This window comes from Lissotriton vulgaris, chromosome 1_1, assembly GCF_964263255.1.
Source record: "Lissotriton vulgaris chromosome 1_1, aLisVul1.2, whole genome shotgun sequence".
Lineage (NCBI taxonomy): Eukaryota > Metazoa > Chordata > Amphibia > Caudata > Salamandridae > Lissotriton > Lissotriton vulgaris.
In genome coordinates this window covers 1,827,295,593-1,827,314,635 of record NC_141685.1, presented here as the reverse complement: position 1 = coordinate 1,827,314,635, position 19,043 = coordinate 1,827,295,593, and the positions used below count along the sequence as shown (strand labels likewise).

Here is a 19,043-nt window from a genome sequence, read left to right as displayed (position 1 = left end):
ATAAGACCTGCGGGTGATATATGCGCTTAACAAATATCAAATACATACATCCATACATACATCCCAAAAGCTAGGAAGTTAGGAGTGGTCCTTAACTCAAATCTTACATTTGCTGATCAGAACAATAACCTCTCTCTCTCTTGTTTCTTCTTATTTAGAAGTTTGAGGAAACTCCTTCCATTTATCTCTTTTGACCTTCAGAAAACATTCATCACAGCGCTGATACTTTCCAGGTTAGATTACTGTAACACCCTTTATCTGGAAATTCAACAACGGTCCATGAACAAACTTTAAATTATTATTATTAGATCATTTATAAAGCGCCTGAATCACCCCACATGGGGTATCTCCGCGCTGTGGACAGAGAAGCAGGTAGCTGATTCCACATTTTGGGCGCCAGGTGAGAGAAAGCTTACCCTCCCCACTTGGTTTTCTTAAAGCGGGGGATGACCAAGAGGCCTTTGCCTTCCGAGCGGAGCCTGCGCGAGGGAATATTTGTGGTCAGTTTGTTGGATAAATATGTTGGTCCAAGCTGATAGAGCCCTTTAAAAACTATACAGCAAATTTTAAAATAAATACGTTTACGAATGGGAAGCCAGTGAAGTTTGTGTAGGAGAGGGAGGGGGGGGTGAGACGAGGGGCGTTAGTAACCAGGCGGGCTGTAAGAGTCTTGCGAGTGGACAGGGCAGAAAATGGAAAACTTTCCGCAAAAGGCTTAGGGCATGGAATTATATAGAATGAAGCTGCCTATCTCCTTAAGAGAATACCCAAATTCAAATCTGTGTCTCACTCATTAGTCGAGCTCCACTGGCTCTTTGTATGTCTGGCTCTTTGTTTGTATGGCTCACTAATCCTTCTACAATACAGGTCCTGAGTACCCGAGGAAGAAATTCCTGAGGTAAACACACAGGAGAGCTCTTCACTCTGCTGCATCGAAAACTGTGATCATTCCCAGATGCATCAATGTTTCTTGGGGTGGCAGGTGTTTTGTGTACTCTACATGTAGACTCTGGAACAAACTGCCTTTGCATCTAAAATCAGTCTAATTGGACCTGTTTCAGGAAACAACTTAAATCTTGGATTTTTGCAATCCCCTTTTAGTCTTTCCTTACCGCGAATCTTGCGAACTCTAGCTCCAAGACACCCTCGGGCATTTGTGAGCTTTACAAACGATATAAATAGCAATCATTATTATCATCATTATTATTATTAATGCTAATAATAATAATAATAACAATAGTAATAATAATAATAATGTTTTATAATTTAATGAAATGCACTATTTATTGACTTTTGAAAACAACTAATCTCAAAGTTAAAGCTCAATAGTATTCGGAAATCAATTATTAGACATACTTGGAAATATGGGCCAATATTTTCAAGGTTCTACAAATGGGCCCCTTAAGAAAGGAATGCTGTTGTGTGAAAATCCATATGTCAATTTTGTCGGACGGGGAAATGCCTTCCGGTATGAGAGCACTATACACACATCTTATTTTCACTTGTCTGCTTCCCCTATAAGTGTAAACACAGTAGACCTCCACTTCTGAAATGGAAACCTCAATTAAAAAAACACAAGGATTTCTGAGTAGTCCGCTACCACCTTCAAAGTTGTTCAATTCACTCTAGATGCTCCTAGATTCCTAGATTTTTCCTTCTCTTTGCCACCCAAACTGAAGCTTTTTTTCTCCCATTGTTGTTCAATTGTTATTTGCCAGTATTACCTGTACACTTTGGTTGGTTGGCTATACGATAATCTTAAAAATAATAACATTGATTAATAATCAGGATTTTTTGTGGCGACTTTATATCGATCACTGTAATTAATGAAATTACAATAAAGCATAGCCTGAACCTGCCTACATGTCTTTTTATTTTCATTTAATGGAAAAGTCAAGTAGGCTATCTTATGCGTTGCTCAAGATAATACATTTTTCCTTCCCCATCTCCTTCCTTACTAAATGCATAATAGGTTTATGATAATTCGGTATAATGGTGCCCTTTATTGATTTTTGAAGGATGAAATGCTACATGTATACAACTAAACAAAAAGTTAAACCTGAAATGGAAAATAAATAGGCTATCTACTCTTAAAGGAACATGAAAATATAAATCAAATGTTCAAGATTCTACAAAAGAACCCCTTCTGGAATGAAAGCTATTATGTGTAGAAATTAATGTATCAATATTGGTGGGTGCGAGACCTTTCTCAATATGTGAGGGCCCTATTTATAAAAATTTTCACCTGTATTCTTCACTTGTAAGTGAAAAAATCAATGGAAGTCCTGTTTAAAGAATCAGGGCTTCTTACTGGTGAATTAGAAAAGTCTGCCTTCATGACAGAATTTTCGGCTTGTGTAGGTGCAGGAAATGGGAGGAAATTTGAAAAAAGAGTGGGAGAAGATGGATTGCCATTTAACCCTTTTGGAAGCAGAATAATTTGGAATTCTGAAATGTTGTACCCATTGCTTCTGACCCGGCAACCCCAATGTATACAGACAAGAATTAGATGTGAGTTTGCTGAGTGGGAAAAGGGATGAGGGATAAGGTTGCGCTTTATAGCTGAAGTATGGGGTGAGGGGTTTCTTTGACCTAACATGTCAGTCTTTTCTTGCTAAATTAGGTTAGCCTAATTCTGATTTGTGGAATGCGATTATTCAAGACGACAGATTAAACTCATTTTAGTGCAGTATCTGTGAATCTAATAAGTAATATTGTATAGTTTTATAGCGTCCTAGGTAGCACAGAGATCGAGAAATTTAAATGTTTTGAGTGGAAATTATTTAAGGAATTGAGGAGATGCTCCGTGATGTTTCCTTACCTAGTCGTGTCCTCTAAGGGGCCTAAGGTCTGACTGATAGTTGTGGAAAATTATGTGTTTTTACGTGTTTTAAAGTTGTCTTGTTACACTTCTTTCTGGTAGTTTTCTGGGGTACTGCACGTTTGAGATGGATTGGAAATTGGCTGTGACCTTTTGTTATGACTATATCCTTTCTCACTTTACATATTATTAACCACATAATCTTTAAGCCAAATAGGGGCTTTTCTCACCCTAGGAGCTTCCTGGATAAGAGAAGGTGGAACAAGGGGTGTAATGTTTTTACCATGGGTGTTTCCATCCAAAGTTATAGCCGGTGGAACAATTGGATCAGTGATGTTCTCACCTGAGGTTGGATCTGCCCGAACCACCCCTTCCCCCTCCCTCACGACAGCGGGATTAACAATGGTAGTGTCTGTTGGGACAGGGGACGAAAGCGAGTGAAAACTAGATGTAGCATCATCATCCTCCAACCATCCTCCAACCATTCGGAATTGAGAAAATCAGAGCTTCTACATAAAAAAGGTCGATCCATGGCAACCCTTTTAAGATTCCACACTTCACCATTTTTGAGTCTGACTGCATTGTGTAAAACGGTCAACCGCTTCATTAGCATCAAAGAAGGCACTTTCACCTTTACAAACAAAACCTGTTTTTTCACTCTTACCCATTCACCTACTTCGATACCAACAGGATGGTTAGAGTGCTTAGCATTAAAATACTCTTTACTTTTCTCATGAACACGTTGCATTCTATTCCATACTTCCTTCTTAGACCAGTTGATCGTGCCTGAAGAGGATAGCCATGAAGGATTACATTTTGACCTAGGTTTGGGACCCCGCATGATAATGAAAGGAAGTAACCCTGTGGCCTCAGTTGCAGTTACACGATAAGCCCAAACAGTCTTACCAACCTGAGCAATCCAATCTTGAGAACCACTAACAGCAATTTGAATAATACCTTTCAGCACACGGTTGAACCTCTCAACCATGCCATTCCCGCTAGGGTTATATAGGGAGGTAGTTCTTTGGCTAATACCTAATTTAGCAAAATAATTATTAGCCATATTTGATACAAACTGCACTCCATTGTCACAAATCAAGGTGGTAGTAATTATCTAATCTAAGAACTCAAGAACTGCTAGAGTATCAGCTTTATCAACCACTTTAACAGCGGGCCAACGAGAAAAAAATCCATAAGCACAATAATATACTTCTGTGATCCACCACACTGGTCCTTGCCAGGCCCTAAAATGTCAATTGCCACCGTAGCCCAAGGTTCTTTTGGAATTGAAGTATCGATAATGACTTATCAGAGTTGCCACATGCAACACAGTTACGCACCACTCTTTCAGTCTATATATCCAAACCGGGCCACCCAAAAAATTATTTAAGATGGGATTTAGTTCTGGTAATACCTGAATGCCCTTCGTGACATAAATCAATAAATCACGCACGTAGATTCGAGGGAGGTACACCCCTTAATAGAAATCCATCACAGAAGGAGAGTTCAGAACTAACTTCCCAAAGTGGTTTAACCTCATTAGGTAAACTATCCTTTCAAGGCCAACCATTTATCACGCAGGAAACAACTTTAGACAGTGTACTATCCTTCTGAAATTAATTTTCCCATTCAGTTTTGTCAATGGCAGAACCACCTTAATCATGAACTAAGGCTACCTGGAAATCATTCCATTTGTCATCTTCACATTTTCCAACATAATAGGCATTCTTGGAAGAAAATCTGCAACAAAATTCTCCTTGCTAGGTGTGTATAAACTATTTTGTAAGCAAAATTTTGCATTCACATAGAAATTCTAGCGAGCCTAGGAGAAATATTAGAGGAACCTTCTGTGGTCAGTATTTTAACTAAAGGCGTATGATCACATCTTAAAGTGCAAACTTTACCCCCATATAAATGATTTGAAATGATCAAGACCCCATGTGCCCGCCAGAGCTTCCTTCTCAATTATGGGGTATTTCTCCTTACACGGAGATAGGGATTTGGAGGCAAAGACAATGACGCGTTCTCTACCATTCCTATCCATTGTTGCTAGCATCGGTGGTAACTACACTTTCAGCATCTGGATCAAAACTGGAAAGAGAAGCAACGTTAGCACTAGTTGATTTGATGACTTTGAAATCCTTATCGCATTCCTTAGACCATGAGAAATTCACATTCTTTTTCAGTAATTGACGAATGTTAAAAAATTTGTCTGCAATAACAACTGGAGAAATCCACTCCGAAGCCTTTATGGGCTCAATCACTTTAGCATTCACTAATTTTTCAGGTTCTTTAGAAACCGCATCTTTAACCAGAATAGGTATATTACGACAACAATGAACTTTAGGCATTACATTTTCTTTGAGACAAATACAATGCTCAAAACCCAGTAAATTACCTTACTTACCGCTAAAAACAGAGGGAAACTTTTTATTCATTTCTTCACCTAAAGAAGAACCCTCATAAACAATCAACACTTGTTCTTCGCTGTTGGGATCTAATATGGTATGAAGCAGCTTCTGGTCCAGCCATCCTAAAACGGGGGACCGCTTTTTGCAACATATAATTTAGCACGACACTGTCTGTTTTTGAACTCAAAAACAAACCACCTGAAACCAATCAGATCAATTTTTTCTTGACTGTAACCCTCTGGATGAATGTCTGGTTCCAATAGATGTCCACCTACTTTTCCTGCAAATTTACTTTTCCATCTTTTTCGTCAATTATGGCGTACGGTGAACCAGAATCAGCAATAATATCCACATTCACACCACCAATTAGCATGTTGCAGATAGGTTTGTTAGTGCAAATAGCTCCGCTGATATTGAGCATTAAATTACTTCTAAAGCTCGTAGATAGCACATGAGTTAGAATATCATTGGGGTCTGTAATCAAGTCATCCCCAGCTTCGCTGTACACGGTATCGTCAGAAACATATCTAATCTTTGAATTTTTCCTTTTGCACACTTTAGAAAAATTACCCACTAAGCCACAATTGGTACATTTCTGCTTGATGGCAGGACAAGTTTGCTGTTGGCAGGATGATCAAGACTGCCACACCTGTAGAACTTAGCACGATCCCTAGAGGGTGGTTTATCTCTATACTTGAGAGTGCCTCTATTGAAGTCTTTGGCGATATTGGTTTTACCAATTAAGGCTACTTTTTGAGTATCATTTTTTATCGCAACAGCACAACGTCCAGAAATTTCTGCCTTCCTCACAATAGCTACCACATCATCAAGAGAGGCATCCCCATTCACCCACAATCTGTCTTGAATAGCAGGATTAGAAGTATGCATGACTATTTGATCGCAAATCCATTCGTCATGCAGAACTCTGAATCTACAGTCAAGAGCTAGTCTCTTCAAATCCGATACATAGTCATCAATGCTTTCAGATTTAGACTGTTTCCTTTGAAAAAATGTAAACCTTGTGACCCCCCATGCATACTTTAGGTTTGAAATAATTATCTAATTGTAGTAAGGCACAATCAAAAACATTAAAGTCTCCAGAAGTAATATTGCTAGTTAACTGAAGAAAGGTCTTAAGTCCCATCGGACCGAGTGCATGTAATAGTAATCTTTTCTTTTGTTCAGCTGCCATCTTTTTCGCTTCATCCACTGCGTCTATATAATTGACAAAATAAGCCTTCCATTCTGTCCACTTAAGGGGAGGTTCTTAACCAGATACCCAAAACGGTTGTGGAGAAGAAATACTAACATTTGCAGAGTTTGTTACATTTGTGCTTGAGGCTTCAGTAGACATGACGAGATGAGACGAAAGTCACTGGTTAAACAGATGGTATCCGTAATATTACAATAATTGAATACTCTTTTTTAACACGACACTCCCATCCCTTGCCTTTAGTATTAGAATGGCGTTTTTCTATGTTGAGTTATTCACTTAACTAGCGTAACATTTGCAGTTTCAGTTATGGCACTATTTATTTCAAACCAGTTTCCACACAGACGCTTCTCCCCACCTCATGCTAAAAAACACATCTTTGCAGGGCTTTCTTTGCGGAAGACTAGGGCTTAGAATGTACCTAACATGATAATATTTTTGATTTTAATCTATTTTTTTATGGCCATTAGACTTTAGGGGTCAGTCTACATCATTGTTTCTTAATTGCTACCCTGTGAGTGGACTCTGCTGCAGCTTTTTCACGGTTCTCCTGTACCTGCTATCCTACTCAGTCGAGGATACCTTTAGGCCTAGCTGAAGAAGTAGAAGACACACACAGTAATTAACCTGGTTATCCTGACCAAATCTCACCTTGCACGCAGACTGATGGGCAGATAAAATCCAACCATGATTACTGAAAATTCAGAATATAATATCTCTTCGTGATCAACAAAATCGATCTTATAATTTCAAATGTAAACATTTATTGATGTGTTTTTAGAACTATACTGCATTTTGCTATATGTGCCCTTTCACGAGCTCGGCAATCGGGGGACATGGCCGATCGGGCCAAGATAGTGGACGGTCTTTGCTGAGCTCCCAACAATCATACAGGATTGGGCCAAATCCTGTTAATCCTCCCACACTGGGAGAGCATCATATGCCTGATTTCAGGTGCAACAGAGCCCGCAGCAGTGATCCACACCAGAGGCCTCCATCGCGAGGGGTCTATGAGGTCATGTAGAATAGATGCGGAGAGCAGACCTCGAAGCCCACTTGCTCGACCGCCTGAGACTGGAGAGTACAACTGGAGTGGGCCCCCAGGGGAGTTGAGATGAGGCCGCACAGAGGGTACTGTGAGAAGGCACATGCAGCCTGCTGGGCTGGACGAGTCTGAGCAGTGCGGTCCACTTGATTGGCGGGAGCTGTGAAGCCAATGCTGTGCAGCAGCCCCAGACTCCGCGCTCCCTAATGACATGGGCCTAGATGGCAGCGACCACCAACCCTTACTTTTTGAGGCCAGGACTTGGGGAAGGCTCCCTCAAGAGATCGGGCTACAGGACATACAGCTTTTGGTTGGGGGGGAGCAGGGTGTGCCCGCCGCCCCGGTGGACTTTTTCATAGGCCGGGCTCCCTCTCCCACCTCTCCCACCCTCAGAGTGGCCTGAGGGCTGAAACTGGCCCTCCCCTCCAGCCCCGGTGGTTCAACACAAGCCAGCCATGGATCTAGTCGTCGACTGTCTTGGACCGGACTCATTCAATCCAGGGCTGTTGGGAGGAGGGCCCTGCCCGCCACCTTGTGTCTACGGGTCCAAGAACACAGACCCCCTTGAAGACGCTGCACCGCCCTACTCAGTCGCCCCTCCGATCTTTGTACTCCCACACCAGGAACTGTAGACTGGCTGCTTGCAGTGCCTCACCCGTGGATTCGGGGGGTGTGATGGAAAGTGGGCTGAGACTGGGAGAGGGAGATCCTTCAAGGCCTGCATGTGCCACCTTGTTGACAAGCCCTTCCTCTACTCTGCACTACACAGGACCTTGGTGGTTGGGTTACCAGTGAAGAGAAACCTTAGTCTTCTGGTAGCCTACCATCTGACTGTAGGGAGCACGTTACTTTTCCTCATCTTCCCCCTCCTTTCTGGGGCGAAATCCCCGTCAGGATGACCTTCTCCCCTCTCCCACTTTTGTAGATACACCTGAGACTTTCTTACTGGTTGGATTCGCCTCCTCTATCTCGCACGGCCATCATGGCTGCAACAAATCCTTGACCTCCAAGTCACAGACCAAGATTGACCACTACAAAGTTTCCACCTTGGTCGTTCAGCGATCCTCGGGCCTGCTGGACTAGCCTGCCTTGCCTCCAAAGAATGGCGAGGTGGGAGTGGAAGTCTCCTTCTTGCGCCAGGACCCTAGGGGAGTAGTGGACAGGGTCATAGAGATGGAAGGCTGGATCTCTGAATTGTAGTTACATGGTCAAGGAACTCAAGTTGACAGCTCCCGAGCAATTCCTGGAAACTTGGCTGACCTCCTGGATGCCTACCTCTTTCTTGTCAGCTTGCTTTGTAGTGGAGTGAGCCACACCGCTCCTTCATGCAGCAGCCTGCCCCTTGGGCCTGCCATGCGATAGCCAAATTCCTGAACTACAGCGACTGGGACACTGTACTCCCAGAATCCCAGAGGTCAAAGGAGCTTCACTTTCAGAGAAGCCATCTAATTATCTTCCCAGACTACACCCATGTGGTGCAGCAATGGCGCAGGACCTATGGCGTAGTCAAACAACAGCTTCAGTCCAGATTCGCTACATGCTCCTTTCCCCGACTCGAAGTGCTCTGCGACTTCATATCTTGTTTCTTCGAGACCCCAGAGAAGGCCATCACCTGAGCTATGGAATAACTTTCCCTTAAGTGCACCGCTCCACCCCCATGGGGGCTCAACTGATGTGGGGGGGGGGGGTGACCTTTCCCTCCCTTTGGTACATGTCACCCTCCACTCCATCTACTTCGGCATACCGCCCGGGCTTTCTAGAAGGACCTAACCGGTGCACTGCACTGACTATTTCTGGATGGCTTGGTAATCCCCCCCCCCATCCCCCCTCTGTGACCTTCAGTTTCCTGGCAGGGTTGGTTGTACACTTTGCTCATCGTCTCATATGCCCTATCCTGGCTGGACTCAGGTTGTTTGCCGATCTGCCCGTATTTGGCCCTTGCCAATTGGGAACGCTCTATGGCTCAGTGCATCCTGTCAGGCTATTTTCCTTTGTTCCTGATGATGATCCCCCCCACAGGAGTGAGGATCGAAACGTCGACACACCACGTCTTGACTCCCATTGCTTTTGCCTTGATCACTGTGGAGCACACAATGTTTTTTATATCGTGACTACTGTTAATAAAGAAATTGATGTTCAAGTCAATATATATATATATATATATATATATATATATATATATATATATATATATATATATATATATATATATATATATATATATATATATATATATATATATATATATATATATATATATATATATATATACACACATGCCTGAAGCTTGGAAATCTAGTGATTTCCAACCCTGTTTTTACCTTCTGCACTTCATTGAATAATGTGCCTGTTTTATAGTTTTTTTTAAATAAATACTACTTTATTTTCATTGTAAAACTTTGAAGATCGATATGTTGTTCTGTATAACTTTTCCTATACATACTTGATAGGGACCTTTGTCTCTTACAATATATCGTATACCCTATATCCCTTCTGACTCACAGGGTTCCCTTGTTACTTTATAGACTACTTTCAGAATAAGACACATTTCTTTTGAATTCTAAGAAATATTTTATTTGATATTATTAATAATCAAAATAGATTATATAGACTTTTCTACAAAATATTTGATCACTAGCCAAAGCGTGTGCAGTATGAGAGCTGGTCTGGATACCAGGTTATTTATTACATGCTCAATTTAGAAACATAGGGTGCCTAGGAATGATGATGGTGCATCCTTTTATTTGATAGCTTTTTATGGGTGAAAAGAGTATATGGTTACCATTGAGAGTAATAAAAATGATTGCATGTGTACTGATGTAATAGAGAAGCTGCTTTAATGGAAATAGTGACTGCATAATGATTTGGTGGAAATAAATGGAATCCTCATTAGGCAGGCAATAGCTGCCTTTCTAAGATGTTTTTTACATCCTTGGGATAATGTCTTTCATGAACCCACTGACCAGTGACTTCACCGTTCTGTCCCCATACAATTCACTGGCTCCATCTGTGTCCATATGTTATAATTTAACCTCTTTGCTATCTGATGTGTTTCTCTTCAGTCATTAGTTGGCCTTCTGATTATAGTTCTGATTTACAGAACTTTCCTTCAGATTTAGCCTTCTCAGTGCCAGTGTATTAGTCATTATAGTGATACTGACTTGTACACCAGGTGGATTTGTCAACCTGAATAGATTACAGTACAAGTACTAACAATTCTCTTCTTTTCCATAGACTTCGGCTACATCATATCTAAAAGTACAAAATAATCTGAATTTACTTATACCATTAGCAGCAGCTTTTGCTTTCGTCCGGTTGTATGAAACCGTCATTTTTATCTCGTATCCATTGCCCAGACATGAGGGGAAGGGCCTATAAATATGACTGCACTTACACCATCAAATGTATGACCACAAGTCTTTTAGTCGTGGTTAAAATTTCAGAAATGAGACCTGCAGCCAGAGGGAGGATAAGGCAGTGATTGATGCAGATGTTATCTGTACATAAGTGAGGTGCGAGCATGTAGAGGAGTGATTGGGCCTGTTAATAAGATCAGGCCCTGCTGTTTTACCCACATCATTCTGGAGTGCAGCCCTGACAAATACAGGGTTTAAAGAGCAAGCATTGCAGTTATTGGCATCTGAAATGGTGAACTTGTATCTTTCTATTCGGAGCAGATAGGTGTGCAAGGCAGTCTGTATCCAGACATTGTGTGTTCACACAATATATTTTGTGCATGTTCAAACTCGTTTTGTGACTTAGTCTCACGAAATGTATATTTCCTCCGACTACACTGGCTCAGATGGAGAAAATTATTAAAAAGAGACCGTGTAGCTGAAAACGTGATTACTACCTTAACAAGATTAGTTTAGTATTTATGCTACAATGTCAAAGTGCATGTGAAATTTAACTATCAATGATTCTTGTTCTTAGAGCACGACATATCAATGGCGAAGTACAGCCGGCTGCCAAAAAGAAGAGAGAATGAAAAGGTAAACCTAAATTTAAATATTCCTATTATTATTAGTAATTTTTTTACTTTGTATTTATTAAACACTTGTGAAATAGTTCAAGATTACCTTTTTGATCGCATTTTATTGCATCATTGTCCTTATAGTGGTATGTATGTACATAGGCCTATGACTATTCAGAAAAAGGTAGCCATGTTGTATTCAGATGGCACGCTCTTCATTTATTTTCTGAAATAGTATATTTTTTGGGCGGTGAGGCTACAAGTGACCACACAGACAATATAAGATGTTTTCCAGCATGAATCTTTTCTGGAGTCGCATGCTTTGCATTATTCCGCCATCTAGTGGTTGGGTCCAGAACTGTCTGTTTGTATAGTAGTCCTTTCTTGTTTTCCATTTTTTAGGTCGAGGACCGTAGGCTGTGCTTGCGCAGTCTCGGTCAGAGAATTAATGTTTTCTAGAGTGGGGCTTGAACCCGCCCCTTTTCTCCATTGGCTGGCTTCCTAAATGGAGGCCAGCCATTGGAGGAGAGGGGCGTCACTCTGTTCAAGCCCCTTTTCGATTCGGGGGCGTCTTTTTTAGATTCTTTCTTGTTTTCTTTCTCTCCTCTTCCCATTGGCTGGAATATTACCTTCCAGCCAATGGGAAGAGGAGAGAAAGAAAACACTCCCCCGAATCGCAAAATGACGCTGCGTTTCTCAGAGGCATTCTTGCTTTGCCTCGGAGAAACATGGTGGTATTCGTCTGCCCTCCTGACGGCTTGCAGCATCCTCCCGCCTTCCTTGCCACCTCTCACCCTTGCCACCTCTCGCACTTCCTGAACGCTGCAGAGCTCCCCCGGGAGCCTCAGTGATACACAGGCCTTGTTTAAGAGGACATGCTCGGGGTGTCGGTGAAACTGTACTAAGTATTTAGCCTCAAACAGCATTTAACAGTTTCTTGGCGCTCGCGGCTTCTTGGATTTATTTCTCTGGGAAGCAAGTACATGCGAGAACGGCTCATGTCTTGCTGTGGCCCTGGGGGTCATCCCACTTCCGTTCATTTTTGGGCGGCTTGCCATCTAATGTTTTAGGCACAGGCCTGTTTCCGCCCCTCCCCCTCTCCCTCCCCCCACTCCCAGGACACTTGCTCTGCGTCCCCCTGGCCTTATATTTTGGGAATGGGTTTTCAGTCTCATTAAAAATGACCCTTAGAACACTCAATAAGCTAAAACACCGCAGGCAGCTGTGACTGCCTAGAAGCAGGCACTGTAAAGCTACCCTTTTCTGGCATGGAACTTGAAAGCTCCGCTTCGTGTGCATGAACCCACTGGGAAGTTCTCAGTGTGAAACATAGTACATTCAAGCACATTTACATCAAAACAATGTCAATCAGGTTACAGGGCTTTCCTCCATCCGCAGGTCACGGTTCTTAGCCAGGGTACGGCGGGTGCATGTGGACGCATGTCAGCACTGTAGGTGACGTAAAAAGAGGGGGGGGCGGGGTGCATTACAGACAGAGCTGCAGACTCTCTCACAACATTGCACTCATCTGGACGGACCAAACAGTACGCATGGCCATCTAGGCGCTGTGTGGCTACGTTCTATGGACTGCAGAAGCTGGATATAGCGCTCCGGTGTCCACATCTGGCTTATGAGGGCTGTGTGGATGAGACAGAAATGTAAAAGCAGAGCTGTGTCTTCCAGATAGGTCTTCCGTAGAGCCTGGTTTACCCCTACGTGACAGGCTGTACCCGCAGGGGCATTCCGCGCATAGCTCAATACACAGGCCTTGTTTAAGAGGACATGCTTGGGGTGTCGGTAAAACTGTACTAAGTTTGTATTTAGCCTCCAAAACAGCATTTAACAGTTTCTGGGCGCTCGCGGCTTCTTGGATCCATTTCTCGGGGAAGCAAGTACATGAAAGAACGGCTGACGTCTTGCTGTGGCCCTGGGGGTCATCCCACTTCCGTTCATTTTTGGGGAGCTTGCCATCTCATGTTTTAAGCACAGGCCTGTTTCCGCCTCTCCCCCTCTCCCTCCCCCCACTCCCCAGGACACTTGCTCTGCGTCCCTCTGGCCTTATATTTTGGGAATGGGTTTTCAGTCTCATTAAAAATGGCCAGGAAAAGCAGAACATCGTCCGCATAGAGGGCAATTTTGTCAATCTGATGGGGGTCCCAGGACCACCTCGGATTTGGGGGTCACTGCATATGAGGCACGCCAGCGGTTCCATCGCCAGAGCGAATAAGAGCCGCGAAAGAGGGCATCCCTGACGGGAGCCTCTGCAGGTGGGGAATGCTTCTGAGAATGCGCCGTTTGTCAGGACCCTTGCCTTAAGACTCGATACAAGACTCTGATGAGATGCCGAAAGTGGGGGCCGGAGCCCACCATGGCCAGAACGACTTCCAAGTATCCCCAGTCCACCATATCAAAGTCTATTATTAGTATGGGGTGAGCAGGTGACGATGGCTAGGGCAAGATGGAGGCGTCGTATACAGTGCTGAGTACCGCAAGCGGGCATAAAGCCACACTGGTCCGGGAGGATCAGTTCATGCAGCAGGCGGCCAAGACGCTGCGCCAACACAGTAGCCAAGATTTTTATTTCAGTATTGATGAGAGAGATCAGGCGGTAGTCTCCGTAGGAAAGGAGAGGTGGTTGAGTTTTCGGAATGACCACTATGGTGTCTACATAAGTCTCTGGGGGGGAAAGAGCCCATTTCTACCACATGTTGAAAGAGGTCGACCAGATGAGGGACTGATACTTCTCGATAAGTCGCGTAATATTCCTGTAGAAAACCTTTGGGCTCTTGCATCTTCCCAGAGTTGAGTAGGGAGATGGCGCCATGGATCTCCTCTAGAGTAAAGGGAAGATCAAGGTCCATCGAGTCGGTCTGGGGTAAGCAAAGGAGATGGGCTCTGGTTCGATCCATCAGGTCGGCTAGGGGGGCCCAAGGGGGCCAGTTAGAATACAGCTGAGAATAGTAACCCATGAAGGCCTGGGCGATATCTAACGAGGTACAGTGATGGGTACCAGCGGCGTCACGGATTTCAGGAATAATTCTATTGGCCCTGGGGTAGGAGACTAGGTTTTGAAGCAGTTTACCGTTTTTGTTGCCCCATCCATAAACACGGGTCACATAAAGGCGCCAGAGCATCCTGGCCGGATCTAGGGAGATCTGGCGGATCTCTTCGTGAAGCAACGCAAGTTGTCTAGCTGAGTGGGCGTCCTCCGTGTCTTCGGAGGTCACCTCCAGCCACATGGCCTGCGCCTCGAGCTTAGTCCAGGAGAAAATGCTATTAATCCGAAAGTGCCTTATCAATCGTCTAAATTTTATATTAGGACTTGGGAATATAATTAACCATCTACATCTACAAGGGTGGCTAGTTGATCATTTTTAGGATCAGACCTGTCTCCTTTCTTGTGCAGTGGATTTACAATATATTCTTTCTAAGAATTTGGCACTTGTGCATTCTGGAATGGTATGTTAAATAATGGCGTGGACCAGGATCCTCAGTATTTCAGAGCTCCCTTAAAAACAGAACAAGGGTGTGCATGAGGACATGGCATACTCAATGTGCTACATCTACTGGGTGATGCTAGCACTCTTTGTCTATTCAATCTATAAGGTTAGTAATTTTGCTATCATGTGTTGATATATGTATCCTCGCACTGTCTGTACTGTACATTTTTTGGAGTAGAATATCCAATTGTATATAAACTAGAAATGTAGGCCACTGAATTGACAGGGGATTTGCTGTTTCCGTGCACACCAAACATTGTTCAAAATGCTCAGAATGGGGACCAGAAAGAAGGTAGTAACACTTCTTTATGAAGCGCTACTAGACAGTTTAAAACATCCATGGTCACAATTGAGGCGAACAGCTAGCATCAGTATTACCTAACAAAGGGAAACACTTAGAATAACCTATATTTTTGATGGTTTTACTCTAATTATTGTGCTCCCCAGAAAGGTGATAAACGTTGTCTTCATTATTTTCTACGAACTTACATATATGTTCAAATCTTGTTGACCTCTCCCAATCAGCGGGACTGCTTTGAATGCAGGTCGAGTCCACTGTTGCACCCTGGCTCTGATTAAATGAGGGTAATAATTTCATTGTATGTTGCTCGTTCTTCTCTGCAATTCCTTCGTCATATTTACATAAAGTAGGGTGAGCTTGTGTCTCTGCCTCAAGTGCTAGCTTTACCTAGTAGTGTAAGTGTGCATTTGAAGAGATGGTAGTGTGCAGAGAGAGCTGTAGGAGGACAAAATGAAGGATGCCTCAACCCCTGTAGGGTGACATCAGTAGTAGTTGCAGGGATTGGATGGAGAGAGGAGAGATTATCATGATCCCGACTGTGGTTGTCCAGTGAGTCACGGACTGTTGAGTTTACAGTGATGGTGAGTCAATGAGACGTAGGCTGCTGGAAGAGGGGTAAGCAAAGGAAGTCGAGGCCCTCCTAAAGGCATGGCTCCGTTGGAGAAGAGGAGGGTGGTAAAATATTCCTAGCAAAGATCCTCACTTGCATCTCACTGCAACTATTTGTGTGTGCTCAACAGTGGCAAGGGATGCAATGTTTGGTCTTTTAGAGTCTCAAATATGTGTTTTTAAGAAAATGTTTTTTCAGAGGGGAACTAGTGGAGGGACCAGCCTTGTTTAAAGAGAATTCCAAAGCTATAAATTTGTGAGGAAGCCTGAGAAGTAATGTTGTAGACTCCTGAATGGGGGGATTTTCAGGGTTGGCTCCTCTTAAATTTGAAGGGTATATGATCCTCGAGATGCACAGACTTCGATAATAATTATGAAAAGAAAATCATTGAACACTAGGTAGGCACACAAAGCACTAAACTGTCACACCCCTCTGCACAACCTCGTTGGTATACATTTAGATGAAAGCCTTGGATCCTTAAATACATATGACTTTGCATTATTACATTTTACTTAGATTGAAGCCTGAGGAAAATCACCCCATCTATTTAGTTTTCCCAGTCCTAATGTGCTTTAACACGCTGGCTAATAGGTCTGCAGTTCTGCCTTTGCTCTTTTGACAGTAGAATTCCTTCTGTCAGTTTGTCTGTCTAAATGGGAGATCCTGACTGTCAGTGCACTCGGAATGCCACGTTTGGACCTAGCAATATGCCAGAGTTTCTGTGTTCTTTTCAGACATTATATGGAAGCGCAGAACAGCTGGGACCTCCGGCCCTTTTCAACTCACTGTTTGTATGAAATGTCCCTTCAGCAGCCCATCCTTGTGTCAGCCAATGGCATAAAATATGAATTGTTAAAAAATTCTGTGATTTCGTGATTCGCACTTGATACATCATCTTCCATGGATTGTGTTGCAGTAAAACACTTCGCATAACTTCACATTTTCCACTACTTTTCATACAGCTGAAAGCAGAGATTGCAAAAGAGGTGGCGAATGCAAGAAGAAAACAGCATCTTTCGTCTCTACAACACTATTGTGCGCTCAACGCTCTACAGTACAGGAAGAGAATAGCAATGATGGAACCCATGCTGGGCTACACCCAAGGGCAGGTACGTGCACCCCTTGCTGTCATTCAGAGCAGTGCAGCATCGCCCAGAGACTCCCACAGGTTTTAAAAAATGCTCCAGTTTCGGCATGCATTTTACAGTGTTCGATGTTTCTGATTGAAATGTACTCATTTGCTGCTACAAAGAAATATATTTGAAGTTACACATATACTCTCTGCATTCTAACACCAGTGTTTGTGAATATTCCCCTTACTTTTCCTAACCTTTTCCTGCACATAAATAATGGATTAATGCTCCTTATGGTAGCTTCTGGGTGATTACTCAAGACATCACTCCAGGAGAGGCACCCAAAGACTTAACCGAAGAAGTCACACCACTAGGCCCAAAGCGATCCCTTTGCATGACTTTAAAAGGACACCTCACTTTTTTACAGCTTGTAAGACACATTATCAGCCTGCACAGACTCCTCTAAGTGTTTCTCCTAATTATTAGATGTATGTTCCCTGACTCTAATGCCCAGTTGGCTCATTCACTGTGAGACTACATCTGTCACTGTGTGGACGTATCCGGCATCTGTGCCTGTAGTAGTATAATGAGGTCTAATCAGGGGCGGCCTTAGGCATGTGCAAGCTGTACACCTGCACAGGGCCACCAAACCCCAGGGGCCACCATGCCAATATATATCCTTAATATAATAATCCTCTGAGGATGGATACATATTTGCGTGGCGGCCCCTGGCAGGGATTTGGTGGCCTCCGGCTCTGTTCCACTTCCAAACACCCTGACCCTCCCCTCTTCACTGGCCTCCGCGCTCCACCCCGCACGGACCCCTTCTTCCTGGGCCCCCTACCTACGATCCCTGCCCAGGGCCGCCATGAGCCTAGAGCCGCCCCTGGTCTAATGTCCATGCAAGGTCCATTTCTGTACACAAACCATGCACCCTATCAGTGACGTAGCCTTGTGCCTTCAACTACAAGGTCCTACTACATTTTCACTTCTGCCTTCTCAAAACGTATATGAAATTGTGCAAGCTGAACCTCTTATTTGAGCCTTACTCAAAGCTATTTTCTCCTAGCTCATCACTGCCTTGTGGAGTCTGGGCCTTTTCTCTACCTGACTCACTGGAACGAGTGTTGGTCATGAACATGGCTGGGTATGCTTATCCCCTTAGGCGTCGATGGACTGGTTGCTTACAGATTTGTGTGAGCAGGGGCTACTAGACCATGCTTTGGTCAAAATATAATTTGCTTCCACTTTCTACAGTAACTTGATCCAGGCACGATCCAGTATTTGCCTCCACCACATTGCTAGTTGGGTTCAATGGTTAAAAGTGCACCACAACCACAAACTGATGTTCACACATAAGGTTAGAATGCACAACAATCAACTCACTGGATTATTTCTGCCACTACATTCAAAGCCCCTCTCATTTAACCTTCCTTCTTGCTAATCATAAAACGAGAGACCATTTCAAAATCCTATTCCTCACATAGAAGTATAGGAGTGAAGCAACCTATTGGGCTTCTTTCCAGGACCCCAACCTATTTCCGATGTTTACTAGTAAAACACAGGCATGCACCAATACCACCTTATCCGCATGTAAATACTAGCTTCTCATACCCGTACTCAACTCTAAATTTTTACATTGGTAAGTGGAAATACTAAACTCACAGGGCCAAATTCTCAAAGAAATGTGGAAATCCGCACTCTCAGATTTACACCTGTGTTCAAGTGCAGATTTGCACATTTCTGGCATTCAGGAGCATTCCCTGGGATCCCCATGTAAAGATGCTCTGGTGCTGCTTTCCATGTGAGCTCCTGGGAATGTCGTCTTACATATTGGTTGCAGTCCTACTCCCTCTGTGCCAAGTTCTCAATTGCTCAGAACCCTGCAGAGGGAATTCTATTCTCCCTAACAGAACACATGTTTTTTTTTGTCTGTGAGGCATACCCCTTTCTTTACACCACTACAAAATATGAGGGTAAGCCATTACCTTCCCACCTTGGAAATCGATATATGACAGTCTTTGTCTGGAATAAAAACTTGACACTTGAAAGGAAGAAGAATTTGTGAATGTCCACATAGGTACTTGTTTGTGGGC

The 19,043-nt window shown here is 43.3% G+C and overlaps 1 protein-coding gene across 1 annotated transcript in view; it reads left to right on the top strand.

Moving 5' to 3' along the window:
- APPL2 (adaptor protein, phosphotyrosine interacting with PH domain and leucine zipper 2) overlaps positions 1-19,043 on the top strand; it is a 597,113-nt gene that overhangs the window by 316,312 nt on the left and 261,758 nt on the right. Inside the window, exons 7-8 of the mRNA XM_086919274.1 lie at positions 11,424-11,482; positions 16,837-16,983. Coding sequence (XP_086775400.1) covers positions 11,424-11,482; positions 16,837-16,983 — 206 coding nt within the window. The remainder of the gene's footprint in view (positions 1-11,423; positions 11,483-16,836; positions 16,984-19,043) is intronic.